Source organism: Aquila chrysaetos, chromosome 11 (genome assembly GCF_900496995.4).
Source record: "Aquila chrysaetos chrysaetos chromosome 11, bAquChr1.4, whole genome shotgun sequence".
Lineage (NCBI taxonomy): Eukaryota > Metazoa > Chordata > Aves > Accipitriformes > Accipitridae > Aquila > Aquila chrysaetos.
In genome coordinates, this window is record NC_044014.1 from 9,564,243 (window position 1) to 9,587,860 (window position 23,618).

At 42.3% G+C, this 23,618-nt stretch overlaps 1 protein-coding gene across 1 annotated transcript in view; it reads left to right on the forward strand.

The window, feature by feature from the left end:
* Nucleotides 1-562: 562 nt before the first annotated feature.
* The window catches only part of ABLIM1 (actin binding LIM protein 1), a 212,467-nt gene continuing 189,411 nt past the window's right edge, over nt 563-23,618 (forward strand). The window contains exon 1 of the mRNA XM_030030508.2: nt 563-686. Coding sequence (XP_029886368.1) covers nt 674-686 — 13 coding nt within the window. The 5' untranslated portion in view covers nt 563-673. The remainder of the gene's footprint in view (nt 687-23,618) is intronic.

Below are 23,618 nucleotides of genomic sequence, written 5' to 3' on the forward strand. Positions count from 1 at the left end.
TGCTATGCTCCGCTGCTGTTCGGTGGGTGAAGTTGTGCCACAGACTTCAGTGTCGGGTCGTAAACGAGCTGAACCGCTGTCGAACAGCCCTGGCAGCGATTTTAGCAGAAGACCCGTCTACCCAGCGCTCGAAGGAGCAGAAGGTCTGGCGGTGCTTTCCCTGCCGTTGCTTTTGCAGCCGGCGCGACTCTCCCCGAGCGCATCGCCGTGCCACGACGCTCGCCCTGCAACAACACCCCGCCTGTCACATTTCCCTAACGCCGTCCCAGCGGCCGGTATCGCCTTATTCCCCTTGCCCGCCCCCCCCCCGCCGCTCCCAGCCCTCAGTCACGCCTCACCGGAGCCGCTGCGGCCGTGGCCCCTCCGCCAGCCCTGCCCCCGCCCCGGCAGGCCGGTCCGCGGCGGCACGCAGGGACACGGACGCGGACACGGACGCGGACGCGGACGCGGACGCGGACACGGACACCCGCGCGGGCTCGCACACGCACCGCAGGGCGCGCAAGGAGGGAGCGCGGCGGCGGCGCGGACCCGCCCGGCCCGGCCCGGCCCGGCCCAGCCCAGCCCAGCCCAGCGCCGCCGCCCCCCGCATCGGCCGCCGCGGCGCGGAGGGCGCAGGGCGGTGCGGGCCGTGCTCTGCCGCCGCCGCCGCCGGAGCTCCGCGGCCGCCTGAGCCATGTCTGCCAGAGGTGGGTCTCCGTCTCCGCCGCGCCGGGCTCCGCGTCCCTGCGAACGACTTGGGCGCGGGCGGGGGAGCCGCGCTTGACCTTGCGCGCCTTGCCGTGCTGCAGTGCCCCGCTCGCTGCGCTTGGGCGGAGGTTGGGGGAGGCGAGGAGATTTTTTTTTTTTTTTTTTTTTTAATTTTTTTTTTCCCCCCACCCCGGCCGGTGCCATTTCGCAGCCGGGCCGTGGAAGGGGCTGCGGAGCGGGCTGCAGCAGGGCTTAGAGCCGCAGAGGAGCATCCTTCGGGGACGGGCACCCCGCCCGCCGCACCTGCCGGGCCAGGCGTGCTGACCCCGCTTCGCCTTTCGCCAGCGCCCGGGGGGGCCGGTGTGGGGGGGGGGGGTGCCAGGGAGGTGCGGGGGTTTGGCGCGGTTTGAATGGTGAGGGGAGCGTGTGTGGGCAGGGGAAGGAATAGGGTGGGGAGGGTGGGCTGAGGGTCGGAACTCGGTGGCCGTTACCGCTTAGGAAACGCTAACTGGTCGGTACTGGTGCGTCTGCAAGCGCTAGCGAGGCATCTGGCTTGTCCTGTCATTTGTAAAGGGAGTGCTCCTCTTCGGGTGTGGTGGTAGATCCAGTCGTCAGATTACACCTCTGGTGGACATTTGCATCCGGCTTGAAATTAACATCTTGAAGTTTTACTTCAGATTTGCATTTGTTTCAATAACGGTCTAGACTCGTGTAGCCTTTGTCCTTTGCGTGCGTTTGTGCGTAGGCTCTGACTCTGCGTTTGGTAATTCTCGGCTGGAGACAAACAGATCAACCTTGTTGACTGCAGATCCTGTCTTGTCCCAAACTTCTGCTTCCAGTATGAGAAACTGATGCAGGTGTGGCCCAAAGACTGGTGCTTTAGTTTTTTTTATTATAGTTAGTACCAATTAAAGGGCTGGAGGCATAAAGTTAAGCATTTTCTGAACGCTGTCGTAACAAAGCAGAAATACTTGTAAGCATCTCCTGAAGAGAAGAAATTATCTGCACAATAATGACAAGTAAAAACACTCCCTGGTTATCTCTGAATTGAAAAAATACTTTGTAAAAATTATGCATTAGAAATTAACAAACCCCTGAATGTAGGGATACGTCCTATTTGTTTGTCCCTTTATTTCTCTGCATCTTCATGTATTAAATACTGCTCAGCATGGACCAGCTCTTTCATTTGCTTGGATTCCTGTTGATGTCCAAATGAGCTTCGTGCACACGGAAGGCATTGTGTGACTGCTGAAAGGTTGTCAGCATTTTGTGGTTAGGACCATATTCCTAAAGCATCACGCCCATTCCAGATATAAATAATAAATGGTGTTAGAGCAGCATAATTCTTCGTGGCACAGTAGAATTCTTGCTTTAGGAAGAAATGGACTGTATTGGTCTCCAAAGAATCAATTTCTGGAAGAACACTTAAGTATATTAGCGTCAGTGGTGTGCTAAGGCTGCATTAGTACTTGTAGGGAAAACCCAGCAAAGCTTTGTAAGGTGGATTAGATTTGTTGTCTTCAAAGGGGTACCTGGATTTGAGGAAGCGACAAAAAAAACTGCAATTTCAGCTTTGCAGATGGCTCCCCAAAACTGAACCACACAGAATGGGAAGCCAGGGAATGTTTCCACTGGCCATATTCCCTTTTCCTCCCCCCCATCCTTCTTTCCTATTCATCTGCACAACACATCATCTTTGATGCCTGCTTGATTCTGCTGGAGAGCTGCCTGGAGATGAAGAGTGAATTCTTTCTCAGGCTCTCCTGTGCCATCTAGTTTTTTCAGAGTAATTAATTGGGGAGAGAGAGATTCCATAGGACTTTATGGAAGTAGTGAAGAAGATTCATGAAAGAGATTAAGATATTCATTTCTATCAATATCTGCTTTTCAGTTTTAACAAATGGACTTAATTGGAAAATGTGTGTCTGTGCAAGTAAATACTCGGTACTGACCAAAGGCTATTTGTGTGTGAAGCAGTATACACCATTGTTATTATTAACCATTTTAAACACTGCTGCTGTTAAAATCTTATGTATGAACTTTTACACACTTACGTGGTATGATGGGTCTTCATGAGGTTACTCACGAGAATGTAGCTCGAATAAGAAGGGAGTCTTTAAGGGATTAGGGCTTTGTTCAAATGTCAGATACGGACCCTTTGCTTCATGGAAGGCAGATTACCTCATGCATATGCAGTCTCATTAAAACCACTGTATCATGAGGGACTGCATGCTCAGCGAATATTGATTGTTAATACTTTATGTTGTGTTAGCTGTCCAAAAGGTGATCATTATTATTCTGAATGCGTCAGATACTTGGAGCTGTCTGCTTGTTGGTTATATACCAAGCATAACAAGAATAGCAAAAGAATTAAACATTCACCTGTGCCATTTTTATTACTAAACTGCAGAAGATATTCAAGGGATAGTAAAAAACATCACAATATTATCAATGTGCAGCTCTATTCATCTCTTTTGCTCCAGGAGGCAGCATGGTCTAGTGAACTGACTGCAACAGATGACAGAAGAAACTCCTGAAATCCAGCGGTACTTCTGTACTTTTGGACCGTTCCTTTTAACTCTTCTGCTCTAGTACCCTGTTGCTGTTTAACCAAAACTACCCATATAGTCAATGACATTATGACAGATTGTAAGTCAATACATAAAGTATAACCAATAACACAAATTAATGTAATTTTGCCTTAAATAGAACTCCAGATGAAGAGTTTTATGCTTCCCCACTTGTACAGTGGAAATAATGGTAGCTAACTTTCTCAGAGGGGTTGCTGTGAGGACTAATGGTTCACATGTGCTTTAAGATGACTTTTCTGAAATTTTCCATTATTTTCTTCCACCCTTCACAGACTAGCTTGTTGCAGTCCTTCACACCTGTCCCTCACCTCTTGCTGTTATGAAGGTGTAAGGTCTCTAACATTCTTCTGCTGCTTTCCTCCTAGTACAGCTCTAGCAGATGTTTTGACCAAACGCCAGGTGAAGCAGCACAGACATGTATTTGCAGAAGCTTGAACAAATAATAATTTTGGAAATCTGGTGATTGAACTGGAGCTGAAACGAACTTTGAAAATCCCTTTTCACTTCTCTCTTAAGTTGGAGTCCTTCCCAGGGCACTCTCACGACCTGCTCTGCAGCCTGTTGGGATCAGTGGAGAGCTGCTGTTGACGTCAGTCGGGCTTTTCAATTTTGCAGTTTGCAAAAGGCTTCATATTCTACTTCCAGCTGTTGTTAAGTAGTTGCTATTGGGACTCATACATGACTGAATTTGGGTGTTGGAGTAAGCCTTATAGATTGTTGCTTACCTAAGGGCTTGTTTGCAGAGCTGTAAATTCTCTGGATGAAAGACATTTTTCTAAAGCCAAGTATAACTGTGACCTACTTGTGCATGTTATCTCAAACTGCTTAAAAACTGTCAAAACTACTTGTTATCATGAAGGTCTAAGTTAATGGAAAAATAGCTTTTTTTAACTGTTACAATCTTCAGTTATCCTAGAGCAAACAGGCACAAATAGTACTGTTTGGTATGGTCAAATATGAAGATCTTTGCTAAAATTTTTTTCTAAATGTTGAAAGAATTAGCATGAGCTGTATTAAGTCCAGTGGGCAACTTCTTCAGGAAAACAAAGGCATGTAAAATAGGAGGTTTGCCAATAGTGGTGTCTTCTCAGCCTTTTTTTGTGCCATAACAAAAATCACTGAACTTTGACAGAAGCCAGTGTTAAAGAAATATTATTGCTGTCTAATATTAACAGGTTGTACTGTGCCACTCTGATGCTGCAAGTGTGGGTGTTGTAGAGAAGGTAATTACATTTTTTAGCCCACTCAGTAGTCAAAGTAGTAGGGTTGTTTAGCTTAAGAATTTATTTTATACTACAATCCTTGTCTTTTCCTATTTGATTTTCTAACAAATGTAGATCGAACACTTCTCATGTCAGACAAATAAATCACCGTAACACTGGTGAGAGGGAGGTTTTGTCATCATTTTACAGGTGAGACAAGAACTAAAATGATTTTTTTCATTTCCCTGAGTCCCAGAGCTAGGTCAGAACAGGGGAATTTCTGCCTTCTGGACCTCTTCTCAGGCTCCTAATTTGTTCTTACACAAGTTGATGATCGATTTCAAACAGAAGGTGATAAACTTCAGCTCATTATGTTTTGCTCTGGTAACAGTTCTTTCTTCATCCGCACTGTGCACGTCATTTGATTGATCCGTCTCACAGTTGTGAACTTTTGTGTGAGAAATCACAGATTTTTCAATGAGAAGTTTACGTACTAAATCTTGAGCTGCTACGTATTCTACCAATAACCTTTATTTTTCTTTTCCAAATTTTCTTGTACTCCTCAGATAGCTGTAGACATGGCTGCTGCTGCTGGCAGTGATGGTTTTGGTTGAGATCTATGCCGGCTGGTTTAAAAACTAGCTGCTGGGAGCTTCTGGTCAATGTTTTATTATGGTCTGTGATTTTCACAGTAATCTTACTCATATCTAAAGGAACCAGCCACTTAAGAGGTGGCAATATTGTCTGCCACATATTTTCTGAAATCTATTGCTGTGTTCCTCTGACTTGTTGTCAGAGGTTTTTCTTTCAGGCATGTAATAACATCCCTAATTTGTGGTTTAACTAGTACGTGGCTATTACCAAATGCTCTCAGGCCAAGCGACCTGAGGAGTGGGGCAGTGTGAGCTGGCTGGACATTTCCTTAATTTTAGAAGTAGAGAATTTTAGCATGTTTGGAGTAGTTAATTATTGTAGCTTCAAATGCTTCCAGTCCTAGTGATTTCCGTTATCTCTGTAGCCTGAAGGAGCATGTTCCTGGCAGGGTTCGGTGCTCTGCAGCATTACCTGAGACAGAGCTGTGTGTGCAGTCATGCCAACACAGCTGTTTCCCACTTTGAATACCTATACAGTGCAGAATTTGGAACTGACTCTGAAGGTTTTTCTCTCCCCAGCTTTTCTCCTGAATTTCTTCAGTACTGATTTCATACTGTTATTTAATCCTATCTGTTTATTTCTTCCAAATACAAGTAATGACCTACGTTTTTTTCTTTAGTTACTTGTTTTAGGGCTTGAACCTCAATTTAGTGGCTTGCGTAGCTCAGGATCAGCACCTGGATCATCACTGCAAGCTGTACTTACCTGCACATGAGAATCAGTAGCTGCAGCCGAATCTTTAGGCCTGGTAGAGCTTTTGTTTTGATGGGGAAGAAGAATATTTTACTGAGGTATCCGACTTAGACAGTAGTATCTGTTTTAAGTTGCTCCTTTTTAAGTTTTGCCTCTTCGTCCCGTCTTTTTTCCCCTCAAGAAAGCTTAGTCTGTGCTGTTTAACTTTAGTGATTAATGAAAATTAGTCCTGAATGCGTGGAAAAAGTTGCATAGACTAATGGCAACAACAAGAGGAAACTGGGACAATGAGGTAGAATCTATTTTAGATGCATGGCTTTGAAAGGAATTGCACAGAAGGAAAATAAGCATCAGCTTATGGATGGAAAAGCCAGCAAAATTGCTTTTAGTCAAGAACACCAGAACCTCATGTGTTTTGTGGTCTCTGAAAACAATCTTTTGGGGATTTCTTCTTTTTTTTTTCTTCCTTTACTAGGTTTGAATTGAGTATTTTGAATTATTTTTAATCTAATCTGTGAGTAAAATGAAAACCACACATGGTTAGTTCATGTGACTGGTGTGGTATTTCTTAGTTTTGCAGTATAAAGGCAGGAACACACAGCGGAAAACAGCCTTTGGTCTGTAAGTTCTGAGACCAGCAAATAGCCCCTAATTTTTTTATCACATACTGTTTAGGCTACAATGTCTTTATAATTAGGTGTTCGTCATTAAAACCCAAAGAAAACTCCTAGACATTATACAGTAATAGGAGAAAAAACCTCTGTGACACGCATTTTTTTATATGCTCAGCCCCTATTGTGGCATGTTTTCAGAAAGAACTTGCACTTTTGGAAGCTCAAACCCAAGTAAGAGTCCCAGTCCTGTAAACATTATTGAGCATTACATTTGGTATGTTTACCAGTCCCATATGTTATGTAGGGAAATCCTTAATTTGTAAACAAGACAGGCTTCAGCAGGGTGCACCTGTGATGGAGGAGTTTTACATTCTCCTTTTCCCATTTGTAAGCTAGAATTAGCGCTTTGGTGAGTCAGTTTGTTCCATGTAAACCATGAAACATGGCCACATCCACAACGCAGTGCCTGCTGTTCACGTGCACACGTTGGAGTTAGACTTAAATTCAGCATGGTGCTGATTCTGTAGAGCTTTAGTGAGAGCTGAATATGAGCTACCTGTCTGAGTACCTACCCAATTTCTTGTGTGCATTTTGCAGCCTGTGTTGACTTCTGTGCTGTTGTGAGCAGTTTGTTGCGGCCGGTCTCAACAAACTCAGTTCTGGTGATGACTATGGTGTAATTACATAGCCTTGGAGTTACTTCCCCATGGCTAGAAAAGATAGCATGCACTTCATGTTTGTTGAAAACTGAATCTGTTCTTCCGAACTCTACGTTTTTGAAGTGGAAGGAGGATCTGTTGTCATCATTGTAAAAAAGACTGATGTGTAAAATGTACGATGAGCCAGGGTGTTCTGTGGCACCAGTATGCTCTCTGCCTTCAGAGAGGAGGTGCTGGGGTTTTCCTGCTGTGCTGGTAGGATTACGGCGAGAGATGCACAGGAGAGATGCCTGCTCCGATGCAGCTGTGACTGAGGGGAGCTCTGGATGGAAGCATGAAATAGGAAACATCCAGGAGACAATGGTCTCAAAGGGGAGGCAAAAGGTTCTCTTTTTCCCCTGTGGTATATTTGCACCACCACATTAGAGGGTGGTGCAAGAAAACTAGTCCAAGCCAGCCAGCAAATTGTGAGGTTCTGACTCCCTGAAGCCTTTATACCTTTAGCTCTTTACCTAGCCTTTAGCTCTTTTTGGAGCATGCTGAAAAGTGCAGTTTGTGTTGCTGTTCATTGATGAAGCCAAGGATGTCTTTTTCTATCTCATGCTCATAGACTTTTTTCTTGGTAACTCATTGGCGTGGCAATTAGCAGTGATCCTTTTGGAGATAGGTCAGAGAAGTGAGTGGTCTTATCACAGTGGACTTTACAAGGATGGCATGATAAGAAGTTCTGGTTTACTGCTTCCTTACTAATAAAGATATTTTATTCTGTTTCTGGAGTGGCAAAACAGGTCATGTATTGTCATAGAGGTGGACACAATCCAAAGTGTGAAGCTGAAACAGTTTCTGTAACATTTTTTTAGTACTTATAATTCCCTTTGCTATACCTGGAACCTCAACTTAGTAATTTCTAATGTGCTCTCATTTTAACTACTGTTTCCTCCAGTGTAAGTCTTGTATGAGTAAGGACTGGGATTTCACTCAATGAAAAGATTCTGCTTTAATTACTGTTATTATAAAGCTGATTTTGTTTCTATCGCATCAGGCTGTATGAGGCATCTTTGATCAACAGAGAAGTCAGCAAAACTGCTGTTCAAATTACAGTTTCTTTTTAACCAGTGATGAAAGCTTTCATTTTATTTTTAGCATTAGAAAGTCTGGGAGACAACCAGGTTAGGTAAGAGTGGAAATCTAGTTAATGATAAAAGGCATATAGCTAAGAGGGTATAATAACAGCTCTGTAAAAGATGTTCCAGCTCTAACTCTCTGTGACCCTACACATACAGAAAATGCAAAACAGTTTATGCCAAAATACTGGCTTTCTCTGGTGTCCTAGGTTGCCACTTCCATTAATCTACATTTGTGGAAGAGTTGGCTTCAATAAAGACTGTGTAAGGTGAATGAATTTCATAGAATTAAGGTGTAAAAGAAGAGATGGATTTAGGACTTGCTCCTTCACTGAAGATAATAGTAAATACCTTATTCAGTGGAACAGGAGTGTAGTTGAGCTGATGGTCAATAGACAATGTAGAAATCAATTTTTTTTTCAGAATGAAAACTAAAAGGAGAAACCCCCTTTCTTCTTGAATGAGAGCACACCTGAGTGAAGCATAAATCTAAGCACCTTTAAAATTAGGTTTAGTTGCAAAAGGAATTGTGCTGAGTATTATCTGTGAAGTAATGTTTTATGCCTACTAATGAAAGTCAACATAATGTAAGTATACTAATTTTCTCTGCTGAGGACTTTCTTCATGCCAGTCAGAAGGGTGTGTACATGCATGAACAGGCTGTGCCGAGCTGTGTGTGAATGTCTCAGTTCCACAAAAAGGAGATCTGCAGTTGTCTTGTTTATAATGAGCAGAGCTCTAAGACCTATTACCTTTCACTGGCATTGTGCCCAGTTTTATTTTTTTAATCTTAATTTCACCTGTTCTCATTAATATCCTCTGCATATGAATGTAGATACACAAGACATGATTTGAATGTTTCTATGGCTTTCTGCTGCTGTTGTATAATTTTCTCTTTTATTGTCCTAGTAAGCCAATAAAACAATTAAATGATAATCGGACAATCTATTAAAAACCTGTGGCATATGTAAACAAGAACAAAACTTATTGCAAGAAGACAATATTGTTGTATAATAATGTGGTTATCCAAAACTGTTTCTTCTACTTTATGAGCTGGAGATAATCCCCAAATTATCTAGTCCAGACTTTGATCTAAGGAGGAATAATAAAACTTTGATCATTGTTGAATTGGCAGCTGCTATAAAAAGCCTATGTCATATTTCTCTCGTAGTTACACTGGCTAAATCCAAAATAACTGATAAAAGAATCTGGTGATGGAAGCTTAGGGATGCTTTCTGACTCGACCTGAAGTAATCTCTGTCCAAAAATGTCTATAAATATTTTTTTTCCTGTTTTTTCTTGCCAGATGTTTTGATATTTGAGATGAATGACAAAATTGGTTTGTGTGCTTAGATAGGCAATACACATTTGGAGTCTAGTGTTTCAGAGAAAGAGGCTCTGGTTAACTGATTATGTTCATACATAATATGATTAACTTACAATAAAATTCTGATGCCATTATCTTGCTTTCTATCTTTCTGAAAATGTCATTTAAAATTTAAAGATTTTAAATGGCTAATGTCTGTGACTGTATTATAGTTACCACAGTGATAGGATATTTCTTTCCATGCTTGCAACATAGTAAATATTTTCCTACACCTTTGTGTGGGAAACTCTGCTTGTGAGGTTCTTCCTTCAGAGTTGCAGCTGGACAGTGGCAATTTTTTCCAGGTTTAATGTTTTAAAACTTGAAGGAGAATGTAAAAAAAAAAAAAAAAAAAATCGAACCTTTTATTCCTCATAAATTGGGATTTTTAAAAACAGCAGAATTGTAAGGATCAACAAAGCTGACAGACTCATATAGTTTCTTTGGTACTTTTGAATTTCTACCCATAATACATTCAATAAGGAAAATGGCTGAAAACTGAGACTCAAATGGCAGTTGATTTTAGGATCTTCAATGTATTTTGTATATCTAGATGTAACATGACCTTAGTCCCTAGGTAATGCAGGGGTTTTTCAAATCTGTGTGGCAGGGGTGTTGAGAAGTTTATGTAATGTTTGGTATGGTGTTTCAAGAGTGAAGTGCCGTGAAAGGGCTACATACTGTTCTTCCTTTGGCCAGGCTGGCATGGCACTGTGCATTTGGCTTGTTCTGGACAGTGTGTGGTGGTGCAGAAGTTCAGCAGGGCAAGAGTCAACCTTCCCCCTCTTTTGCTTCGAGTTTTCTTGCTGGCTGGCTCCCAGCTTGATGCATGCAGATAATCTGCGGATCTAAAGCTTTCTTTAATAACACTGGTCTTGTGTTTTGGGCAGTAAATCCTATTGAGTTAAACATGTTCAAATTTAGGTTTGGGATATTTTGTGACTTTTTGCAATAGCAATTTCCCCCTCTTTCTCTTGTCCTCTGATGGCAGCATTTGTGGATACCGGGAGTTCTCATTTTTCCTTCCTGCAAGGCACGCAGGCTGAGCAGACCAGTACTATAAGATGCACTTTATTCTCTGTCCATTATTGCTACTCCATATTTATCAAAAGCAAAAAGACTATGTGCCTGAAGGGGGATTAAGAATCCTACCATCTTGCTATTTATGATGCTGAGGAGGTATTTTTAGTCGAAGGTTGTTGGCCCCGCTGCCCAAGGGAGCGGCTGAGAGAGGGTAGGTCAGGAGGCAGCCAGCTGAAACTAATGAGTGCTATGGCTGGAACTGCGGGGAAGGGGTAACCCCAGCAAAGATCCCTTTGGTGGTCGTGTGCGTGCGTGTGTGTGTGCACATAAACAGGTCTGGAGTCTACGTATAGAAAACAGCTAAAGAAACTATAGTCGCCTGTGCTCACTGCAGCCATGTGAAGGAGGGGAGGAGATGAATTCATGCGATGTTCCACACAATTCCTCTTCCTGAAAGATTATCGGAGTTACGTGGAATGGTTTCTATATGATACTCGGTTTCCGTAGCTGAACCCTACCTCCAAATGTACAGGTCCAGCAAGATCTGTATGCTGCTAATACAGATTATGACTCAGTTTTCTAAGGAAGTAAGGTCGAGACTGAACCTTGTTCTGCCCTTGTTAAATTTGCTTCCTATGCTTTCTTCTGGAGATTGAGAAGTCATGAGAGCAGTGGGTGAAGGAGACAGTAAGAGCTGTAGAGAGTGGAAGAGGAATAGAAGGGCACCTGAGAATGGTGAGCAAAAGAGACATATTTAAAGCAGAGTGAGGCAAGAGAGAGTGTGTGGAAATCCTTCTCCAAGCTGGTATAGAGGCAGAACTGATACAGACCAGAACTGATGCTGAATCTAAAAAAGATTGAGAGATGGGACTAGAGAACATTTGGAGAGTTACAGAAAGGAGTTGTAAGTGTTCTGATGTCAAAAAGCTTTTTGTTTTTATTTCTTTGTTTTTTGGACACCCCAAGTAGCCTTGCAGTCAGTTAAGAGGAGTGTGTGCTGGAGTAACTGTGCATACAATTGCTGCAAATATTTTTGTGATTTTCTGAAGGAAGCAGAGGGAAGTACTGGCTTGTAATTGCCTGAGGAAAAACTCTTAACTGCCTAAAAACTCTGAACGCTTCACAGACTGATCTAGGAGCTGGTGCACTGCCAGATCCTATTTTTAAGCAATTAGGTTTCTCTCTCAACTTTATGAAGTTATGCTTCTCTAGCAATATCACACGAGCGTAGGGCCTGGAAAGGGAGGGGGGAGCACGTGTGCAAGCATATGACTTTTCAGGGGAAAAATGTAAAACTGAGTTTGGTGCCATATTTCCATGTTTGCATAGCAAAGAGCTGATCTTCTGTGAAACTGAACAGCTCCAGCCCTGGTGCGTTTCCATCCTGCTGAGTTACACAGTCTGTGTTGCTACTTAAAAGTGGAATCTGCTGTTTTCCTTGAATACATAGTTAATTCTTTTCTACTAATGCTTTCTTTGCACTGCAAGTTGATGTTTCAAACAGAAGTATTAAGAGATTTCCTAGGGCAATTTGGAAACCCCATCAGCTGGGGCATGTAAAGAAACTAGAAAGCACAAGGCCAACAGAAGTCCTGTGTTAACTCACTGGGAATGGATTAATTACGAGATCAGCTACAATGTGTTTTTGATTTCTGACGTGTCTAAAGAGCCCCACTGATGCAGCCAGAGCTGATCAAAAGTGTTTTGTGAATGTAACAAGTAGGTTTTCTATTGCAAAATACACTTCATGTAAATGAAATTGGGATGACAGAAGGAGAAAATGAAGTCCACAGGAATCACTGCTGCTACCTAAACACTAGTAATGCTATCAACAGTCCCAAACTTAACAGTTTTAGTCAGACTATATCTTCCTTCATGCTGGCAGGAAAGCTCAGTTTACGTAGTGTGTTCTCATTTTCTGATTTCCAGCAATAAATGTTATATCAAAAGTGTGGCCAAGGGACCACATAAGGGTTAGAGTGTCTGAGATTTTTCCAAGTTCTAGGATAAAAAAATGATGTTTTGACACCAATATGGGAGAGTGTTGGTCCATTTAAAATGCATGTTAGTGTGCCAGCTCAGAATTTCTTTCAAGTGTGCAGTTCTTAGTAAAGCATTCATTGATGTTTCTTCCCCAGTCTGTACTCCAGAAAAAATACTCATCATGGACTGAAATAGTTCTTGACTACTATTAAGTTTCATTTTCTGCCCCACCCCTTAATTTCTGTAATGTGAAATAAGTCAGTAGGAAATCTTTAATTCAGCTTTTCATTCTGTCCAACATTATTTACTGCTAATATTTATGGGTTCTGTAAGCATGCTACTCTTAATATTAATAGTTCATCTTGGGAGTGAAAATGTTTAGCATCAAATTAATTTTCCACTAGGAAGTGGAAGTTAAAAGCCTTTCTAAAATGGTTATTTTCCTCTTTTACATGTCTTGAAAATGTCAGGCAGTACTGTTGGTTACACTTGAGCATAGTATTCTGCAGTATCAGAGGGTGAGACACAGCAATTTGATCTTTCCGAATGCTTCAAAAATTAATCAGCATGCCTTTTATTTCTGATCTATTTCTTGCCTGAATGACTGTTTAGAAACTGCAGTGCTTATTTTATGGGCAAAGAATATATTGACACAAAGTCTTTTTTGGTAGCGGAGCTCTTTGAAGACGAGCTATACTCTCTTGTGTTGTGTAAATCTGGAATAACTGTGGAGGCCAGCAGAGTAATTCCAGTTTTGTACTAATCAGAGAGATGAATTGGTCAGATTTTTGGTAATGATATGAGGTAGAGGAAGACATTGAACAGAGGAATGGTTGGTAGTGACCGTTCATCCTGCCTTGAGGCGGGAAGAGGCACACAGCTTTTTCAAGTCCCTTTCTCCATTAGTATTTTGTAACTTCTAGGGTTCTGTGCTATGGGATGTACGGGTTTATTCAGCTGTGTTCAGTCTGAACCCCTATTTTAGAGACTTTCTTTAAAACAAGTTTTTTTTGCATGTTCATTTGAATATGACAGCAGTACAGAGAGCCTCAACAATATATTGTTACTTAGAAATTTAGATGATAATGAAGACGGTTATACTTTGGCATGTATAAAAGAATGTTAATTGTATATACAGTGACTCTTAAGCTACATGAAGCTGAATAAGTATTCCCCCCATTTGGAAGTACAACGGTAGGCAGTGTGATCTATGGGAAATGGTTCATCCTGGCAGTTACAAGAGTCTAGGTAAAGTCGGTATTTCATCCACAATCTGCTTTATCTGATCTAGGACATGCTAGATAACATGCTATCCTAGAAGGAAGGTGTGAAAATTACTTTTAGCTGTTTCTAGACTGTTATGACTGATGTCAGATGTAGGTTAGTGCAGGGAAGACAAGTTGTATAAAACTGGAAATTGATCTTGCTCTTAATGAGTTCCAGTTCTGTATATTAATCAAAATATTGCAGTCTCTTCCTCCCTCTCTCCCTTCTCCCCTCCAGGCTAAACTCTGCTCTGAACTGAGTAGAATTCTCTTGCCATCCTGGCAGCCACATTGGAAAACTCCTGGAAACACGAGGAACTCTACAAGTTGTATATGCATGTATATAGATGTTTTTATTCAGTTATTTGTGATCAGCTGCTGATGATCATAATTTCTGGGTTAGCTGAACCACAGGCAAGTGCCCTTTTTTTTTGCTTGGTGCATAGTTTGCTTTCTAGTCATGCCTTATCTTCTCTAAAGAAAGTGCAGTATCTGAGTATAGTTGTTATTTAGTTTTAATACCTCTTTGGAATAGCTTGTGTGCCAGTAGAGGCATGGAGGTCTTACCCCTAATCTAGAGCATAGTGGCTTTCTGTCTTGGAGGACATAAACACTGTCGGCAGGATGAAGAGAGCTGAGACGTTGTTCAGTAGCTAGGGGCAGAGATTTATTGCGTGTTTTCATGACCTTTGCATCTTTTCATTACCTTTTACAAGGTAAATACCTTGTAAAAGTGAGTTACAAAAGGGAATGCAGTGTGTTGCATTATGTTTTCTGATGCTGAATTCGTGGTCCCTCTTTGATTTCTTCTGTATTTTTTTTATTTTTTTTTTTTAAGCAGAGATTTGGCAATTGCTGTTTTTCAATTTATTTGACGTTTGGCCATCTGGAGCTGAGCAGAGCTTTAGTCACACACGTTAGCTGTGTTAAGTGGAGCAATGTAGGATCTAGGGGCCAGATTCAACTCTAAAGTAAGCCCAGTAGAATTAGAAAAGTTACATCAGGATTGGACTGGGTCTTTCAAGTGGCTATTTGCTATGCAGGTTACTGAGAAATTTCACCTTGTTTTCTCAGCTCTGAGGAAGCTTGGTGTGAAGATGCCTGGGATGCTTGGAGTAAATTCCTGGGCAAGTAAACGGAAACCAGTCAAATAATTTCCAGTATTTTGTTTCTATCCAAGTTAAAACAAATAATAAGTACTTCTCTCGGTAATGCTCTGTAGGGCACTTGGGACCTGCTAATGTCCCAGAGCTACTGCTTACAGAGCCTGTGCTTTTAGGCTGCATTTAGGGTGCATCTTATTCCTTTGATATCTCCCCAAGCCCTGCATTGCTGTGGTTCTCTGCCCCAGCTTTTCCAGGAGTGGCTCCAAAAGCAGAAGAGAGTGAATACAGCATTATTAGGTGGTTGAATGATTTACTGCTGGTTTGTGTGTTGACTATGTGTACTGGGTACAGGGGATGGTATTGGATTCAGTGCACAAGTTCCCTTATATAACGGTATTTCTATTTCCTTGACAACGAGACTGTCAACACCCTTCTGGGCAAAAGTGTATATTCCACAAACGTTATGATTGGTGAGGTTTCATCCTTCCATGATTGTGATGTCCAGCTTCCTTCTGGGTCACATGAACAGCCCATAACCAGTTTTTGTACCTCCCGTAACAAGGCAGCGATGGGCCTGTGTCTCCAATCTGCTAACTTTAAAGAAGCTTGAATTCTTGTCCCTTTTATGTTAGGAACCTGAACCCTTTGATATCAGTTGTGTGTTTCAGGTGTATCTCCATGTGAGGAAGAATATTACTTTCATGACACTTTCCTTCTTCTTGCAAGTTGGCCTTGTGAGTGTTTTGTTAGGACCAGAAAGAGATTGTCAGTGTTTCTTGAAGGCAGATATCAAGGCTGAGCCTGGTTAGGAGACTGGAAATGGTGCCACGTACAGCAGTATGAACTATTGCTGTTGCTGAACTCCAGGTATGCAGGAATCAAAGCCACCTGTTGCTCCAGTCTACAGATCAGGGGTGCAATTGTAACTTGGCATAAGACATGGCATAAAATCTTTAATTGAGATAGTTTGGGTAACAGTACAAGGGAAGTCACAGTGGCTCGAGTTTTAGGAAAGGACCTATATGTTTTGGTTAATAGCCTGAGCTGAAATCCATACCACTGCGACTTAATTGTTGTTAGTTCCCAAGCTTCATATGCATTTGGGTATGGCTGCTGCTGCTGTGGTTATGCTTTTGATGTGGTTTTAGGCAAGCCCCTGAGATTCATTTCAGAATTCCTCTGTACTTTTTGGTTGCATTCTTGCAAATTTCTACCCAGTATGCTGCCCAGCCTGTCACTGAGTTTTTCTGCATGTGTGGCACAGCTGGACAGAACGAAAACCAGCAGGATTATAAATGTATATAGCTTTAGGTGTTATCTTTATTTTGTCAACATGCAGTCTGGCTAACACTTAGTGACTTCCTTTCCTCTTGGCCTTTGGTTTCTCTGCTGAAGACAGCTGCTCACAAACAGCTGTGTTGGTCCTTTTTATAAAGCTTTGAGGATTAGTGATTTTAATGCACAATACAGTAGAGGAACTTTGTTAAATCAATGCTCCCTCACTTGGTGATCAAGCTCTTTAATCATTAAAATGATTGCCCATAGTGGTTTGCTGCCTTTCCTGATGTCCAGAAGAGCAGTTCTAGGCTTGACACAAGTGCTACTATTCTTGTGCGGATGAGCTGTGGGCTGAGTCTAACCGCTGCCATTCGGTGGGGTCAGGAGCTGCAGAACAACTTCCCTTTCAACAGCTCTGAGAAATCCTCAGGCAGATTGTAGAAGCTGATCTGCAAAATCACCTCACCTGTATTTACAGGACTTTCAGATTTGGTATAAGAGACATGGTTAAGACGTGCAAATTATGGGAGGTGAAGTATCACGTAGCCCACATACAGAATCACTCAGTGAGAAAACATGCTTACCCTTGTGCTAGTGTTAGTGAAGTTCATTGTAAAGTGTCCGGTTAGCAGGCATTTCCTGAGACTTGCGTGCACCATCATAAATTTAGTTGTCGGAAATCAGACTGGGTGATTGTAGATACCTTAAAATCAGTGAATTGTGGAATGAAAATAATTTGAGACAGCAGTCATGGAACACATTTTGAGCATGACCTCTCACCAGCATAGCCATCAGCTGTCATCTATAAGTTGGTCTTTTCCTTTGAGTGCAAACTTGTCATGCCAATCTGGTGAACAGATTGAAGACTTTCCTCAGTGCTGCCACTTCTCTCCTGCTCTGTGATTCAACATACCAGGTGTCAATGGTTAGTGTGATCTATGATGGCAGGTGCAGCTCATGATATAGGAGAGGATGTATAAGATGAAGCCATTATATTCAAGGAGGTTAGAAAGCACAGATGATAGCATAACCTAGTAAAGCTATGTTGTTCCTTCCCTGTTATCTAGTCCAGCACGCTAAGCATGTCTCCCATTACCTAATCCACAGTGGTGCTGTCTCATTTGTGCAAGAAGAACGTTAATGATATTTGGAATAGGCTTAAGTAGGATTTAAGTGTCATGCAGATGTGGGCTAATCCTTTGCATGGGATTGCAGTCAGCCTTTTCTGCAAACACATAGGTAGCCTTTTTGCTCAAATGTAGATAGGTCTGAAAATCAACAGTTTTGAATTACAAATGCAAGTTCTTTTTAAGTCCACTTGGTAGCCCAGGGAGCATTCCAGTGTCTCTGACACACTGTCCTGAAAAGATGTAACAAGCACTTACCACAGCATTTCGTGATGCAAATCTATTTCTAGTTAGGTGTCATGTGATGATAGAGAAAAAGAGGGTTTTTTTTCTTTGAACAGGGTAAGTTAAAAGACAAAATAAAGCTTTCCAGCTTTACTGCTTTAAAAGTAAATATCATCAGGAAAATCTCTGTAAATACATTTTTGCTGTTACCCGCCCAGTCATAAATTGATATACCAGATGATCAACTTGGAGGAAAAAAAGTACAGGATAACTTACAACCAGAGGCTTGTATCAAGGCTACATTAGGGAGCAAAATAGAGCAGGTTTAAAGCTGTGTTTGGATGACCTTCAAATCCCATCTGCAGATTTCTTTTTAGCTTCAAGTTTCAAATGTCAGCTGCAAGTAGATCATTGCACCAGAAACACTTAGGCAATAAAAGATCAAGGATGTCCTCTCTTTGCATTTGTTTTAGAGGAGAGAGAACTGTGTTGCCTCATTAGGAACTGCTGTCTGGGGATAAGACTGATGTCTCTGGGAGGAATTGGGAAATCTTGCACACTGGGTTGATGCATTAATCAAGGGTGAAAATGGGAGTATCTGCACTAGGTAAAACAAAAACAGTAAAAATCCACCATGTTATCATATTATAACATACTGCTTCAGTCTGGTGTTTGGGTTTTATGCTGTGAGGCATGAATATCCATGGCTAAGTGCTGTAAAGATTTGGAGAGTGGGGGAAGAAAGCCAAAACAATGCTAGGGTATAGTTAAGTATATTTATTAAGCATTATGATCTCTTGCCTCCTTGAACTACAGAATTTACCAACAAATCCAAAAGGCAGACTGAATGGAAAAATCTCCCCTCATCTCCCATTTTAGTTCTGGACTTCCCTCTTGTGCTTTCATTGCTTACATGAAAGAAATGGGGATAAAGGGGAAGTATAAACAAGGCACTGTTATTTTACAAGCAAAACCTTAGGTCAGAGGTTTCTGTCGGGCCAGGACGATCCCCGAGTCCAGTAAAAACATACTGAGCCTTAGCTGCCTCCAAGAGGCATTTGGCAGAACTGAAGGATTGCTCAGAGAACTAAGAAGCTGCCCTGAAGTGCTGTAAAAGCTTCAGGAGCTTTAATTGTTACCACTGATGTCATTCAAGCCTGATTCCCACTGGAACTTCCTCTGTGTTAATTATGGTCCTGAGGATGATAACTTGGCAAACGCAGCTGCAGCATTGCTGTTGCATCAGTTAATTAATCATCCAGGCTGGATTGGAGAGAAGATGTGTTTCTTTACTCTCATTATAAACAGCTGTAGAGAAATGGAAAGGTTTTGATGACTGAAAGTCCCTTTTCAGCTGTGTTATGGAGTGAGAGCTGTGGGATCCTAATACTAGTGTGCAGTTGTCATATGTTCATGTTTTCAAAAGCATGGTGGTGCTTTTTCCCAAAAAAGAAATATGAAATACATCAAACTCTACAAAAGCAGCTCATCTGTGACTCCTCAGTACAGCTGTAAGAAAAAGCTTTATGAATGAAATTAATCCCGCTTTAATAACATTTTTTAAAATAACTTTAACAGGTGAAGGAGACAGATCATATTAGGAATAAATTGAAAATACTTGGAGTGGCTTTCTTAGGCAAATGTACAGAGATTATTTCTGGGATGGCTTTGGGAATAGTTTGCCTGCTCTGGTGATGTTGAATTTCACTGCAGGATTGCTAGTCTTTCCTGAGTGCTGCTTGCTGACCTGCTACTTGAAGCAATGCAAACATCTGAGGAATACAGCTCATAGGATTCCCTAGCAAAGCCTCAGCTGTAAGAACGTGGCCTTTGAAGTGACCTCTGCCAGTTCGCCCCTGCAATGATCTGACTGTCTCTTTATCTGGTCCTGTTAATCATAAGGAATATTTATGGAATTTGTTGTCTGAAGTGCAAGGAACGTTATTTCAGCTAAACTTTGAAGCTAATGAGGTGACATGTATTTACATTGCTGAACTGGGTCACTCTTTTTCTTTGGGAAGTTTCCTTCTGAACGTGCTTGGGAGCAGAAGTAACACTTTTCTAACACCATTATTTGGTTGTTTAGGCAGATAAAAGCCTCAAGCTGCTTTGTGTAATGTGCCTCACACATCCTCATGTTGGCTTTTCCTAAGGCAAAAACAACTTCCAGAAATGTCCACAGAGATGTGAAATGATTATTTTGGAGCTTGTAAATTAAACTAACTGCACTGAAGACATGTTCTTTGTATGTGGTGACAGGAAACAGTGATAAATATGATGACAAATTCATAGCGATAAAGATATCCTACAATCTGTAATTATGTTCTTCCTCGTTTGTTAATTAACTGATTTCCATGGCATTCTTGTGGGGAGGGGAGGGCTGTGTTTTATTAGTAGGACAGTGCAGAATTTGGTTTGTGTCCAGTGATTATTCAGGACAGGCTTGTGGCTAAAATAGCGGTCTACAGTGTCTGTCCTTGGGAGCACACCTAAGCCTGGAGTGACCTTCCTGTTACTACCTGGGAAAACCTCTTGCAGTGCCCCGTGCTTGGAGTATTCTCCAGGATGTACTTAATCATGCTACAGATGACCTGCCTTTGTAGGGATAAATTAAAATAAAAAATGACCTGACATCCTGCCTCGTAGGTTGCTGTGAGGTATCTGCTGGAAGGGCCCTGGTATCTGCTGTTGCAAAACCAGTAAGATTTGTAGGAGATCTGTATTAAGTGCAGGCTTCCAAAAAGGTGTTAGGGACAGCTGGTGCTGCATTTCGGGAGCCTCTTGTAATCCAGAGCTAACTCAGGAATGATCCGTTTGCAGCTGTATTGCTTTAGACGTGACTTTCCTTCGAAACAGCAAGTGTAATTTCAGTGTTTTAAGATGCACATGATCAAGGTCAAGATACTAAAAATAAAAAAAAATATGAATTTCCAAACCATTGTCCCTTCTTCGACACTAATCTGATCTATGAAGGCAGTGATTTTCTCAGTACTATCTTTTTTGTTTTTTTGCTTGCATCCAGTTTAGGTCACATGCAGTGAAATGGTATTTTATGACTGAAGTACACCTGACTGCTCTTGGCTTCACTCATAGGGTCATAGGGATTTTGACAGTGATACGTGAGAGAGCGCTTGCCCAGCAGATGAAGAGGCTGAAGATACACACAGTGTGAAAATGCTGCACAGATTGCTTCCTTTGGAGCGGTCAGGCCACCTCAAGAGCCTACAGCTGGGTATGCTCCATGGTGGTCCTTTGCCTGAGCAGTGTGTGGAACCATCGGTCATGGCCAAAAGTGTGCTGCCAATCGTGTCTTTATTCCTGCAGTTGTGGGTTTTTTTCTTTCAGGGTTTTTTCCACTTGCTGTAGCCTAGTAGGGAGGATTGACCATAAAAAGCTTTTCCTTTTACTCCTTGTTTTAATCTTTTATTGTAGGCTACTTCATGGTGTGTTGTGATTCCCTGCATTGAAGTCTGAAAATGTCAGTTGCTGAATGGAGAAATAGTTTTAGTCATGAGATTAACAATTACTGGCTTTTTTAAAGATCTGGATTTTGATTATCAGAAATATACTTACCAGGAAAAGTTTGCCTCATGCATTTAAGAATTCATTACAGAAAATTGGGGAGGAATAATACCATTTTGCTAGTGTCACAAGGTTTCATTTTTGAGGAAGAACAAATGTTTTTGGAAACAAACATGATTTCAGCTCATTTAAATCCATTAAAGCCATTTCCCCCCCACCACCCATTTTTAAAATTGTAGAGATTTCCTTTAACACTAGTTGAGTTGAATTGACCTATCTAAGGCAAGCATTTAGTTTGGGAAATACTTTTTTCTTTGAGGAGACTGACACTAATACATTGACACATGACTGAGGTGGCATTTACGGTGTCTGGTCTGAATGGTTGCTGAGGAGTAAAAAGTGTCTTTCATCCCAAAAGATGTATGACAAGGCTGATATATTAATGTTCGTAGGTACTTTTTAATGTTAATTGGAGAGAAAGCTTTGATGATTTAACGTGGAGGAGATGCTTATTTTTTGGGCAACTACTGATAGATAAGGTGAATCTTGCTCTAAAAAAATGCTTTATATTATTAGACTCGCACTGGGAAGCCCAGTAAGGCTGGGGTGAATGATGGGCATTGTGCCGAGTACCATTTACACGCTGTGAAAGACCAGTGCCAGAGGACTTGCTAATCTAAATAGACAGCAGAAACAGAGAAACAGTTTGTAGCCTTTACTTATTTACTTGTATTTACTAATAAAGCAAGCTATGTAAAGCTTTTTTAATAATTTGGACTCCGGTGAGTTGTTGTAAAGGGGCTGGACCAGCAGGCAAATTGCCAACAGTTCATCAGAGAAGCACAAAAAACCACAGTTCCATCAAATGGATTAACCACGACATATATTGTAGGTACATGTAAGATGCTGAAAAATGAGTGACAGACCCTGAATCAAGTTAATAAAATGCACTTTGGATGGCAGAGCAGTGGATTCTTTGTTGCAGATAAAGGGAGAGGTGCCACTTCTTTTCAGGGAGCGCTTTTAACCGGAGGCACGTGCTGGTGGCGTGCTGCCTTCGCAGGGTTGCGAGGTAGGACTGCAGTATATGTCTAGCACGTTCTTAACGTTGGCCCTTACAGCCTGCTACATAGAGAATCCATGTAAAACCAGCATTTTTAAATCCATTTCTTGACTTTATTCAGATCAGAACGTTGAAGTAAAGCTGCACCTTGCATGATCTTAGCTCTAATGTACCTACTGATCTTTAGCAAGGCCGTTAGAATCACAAGATGTAGGAAATCTGTGGTCTGAAACGTATTTTCCACAAAACCTGAAACCGATGCACGGAGGCCGTTTGCCATCCTCAGACGCTGACCACAAATTAAGGTCGCTTCGGAGCTACGTAAGCATCGAGGCTGTCAAGTTCTGCCAGCAGAACGGGCAGTAGAAGGCACTTCGGAGCTGGCTGCCCGGCGGGCCGGCCCCCCTTCGCCCTCAGGCAGAACTTCTGATGGGCCCGGGGCTGAAGTGAGGCCGGCACTGACGGGACGGGGGGGCAGGTCAGGGCCGAGGGGCCGAAGCGGAGAGAGAACGGCCAAGAGGCAGAGACAGGGAGGGATGGGGGGGAGCGAGGGGGAACGGGGGGCGGGCGGCGGGCGAGGAGGGAGGGCGCGGCGGGCCGCGGTGGCCGGCCCTTCTTCGGAAGGAAGGGGTCCCGGTGCCGGGAGCGGGCGGCCGTCCTCGGCTGGGATGCTGTTCGGTGACCAGGCGAGTCGCAGTGGTGCGCCCACACGCCGCGGGGGAATGAAGGCGGGAGGCCCACCGGTGGAATGAGCGGCTCTCCAGGCAGCGCCTGAGCTTCCCTCTCAGCTTTCCTGCAGGGCCCCACCGTTGATGTTTTCTGCCCTCAAAACCGCAGCCGTGTAGTTCTCAGCTTTTTGGTGGCGTTCGGCTGACGCCGGTTATGCCTTTTTTGCATAACCTCTTGTTCTTCCCGCGTAGTCACCTGTTTCCTTGTTCACCTGTAATTTTTCCCATCTTCTCCAGATACGCTCATCTAAACCACATAAATTGAATTTTCCTCACCTAAAAATAATTATCCGAAAAGATGTTGGGGTACGGTCTATTTTTTATTAACTCCGTTTAAAAAGATCGTGCATTTAGATCAGAAAACCAGGTTTAGAATTGTTTGGATCTCTGTTTTCTGTTTCATAACCACAGCTATGATGTTTGTTCTTGCATACTCTTATGACATGCCTCGAATAGATAATTAATTTTTTTTTCCTAAGTAGTTTGTGATTTTTATATGCTAGTCCCTTCATTGTTCTAAGATCATTGGGTTCTCCTGGTTTGAGCACATACACTGAACATAATGTGCCCCAGGTTTGGTGGGAATTTCCCATTTTGTACCTGTATCCTGCTCAGCTTTCTTCCTGTATTGCCTGTGTGTTCAGCATGGGATGTTATTGAAAGTTGCGGTGAAGGGATTCTTTAGATACTAGACTGCACATACTGACC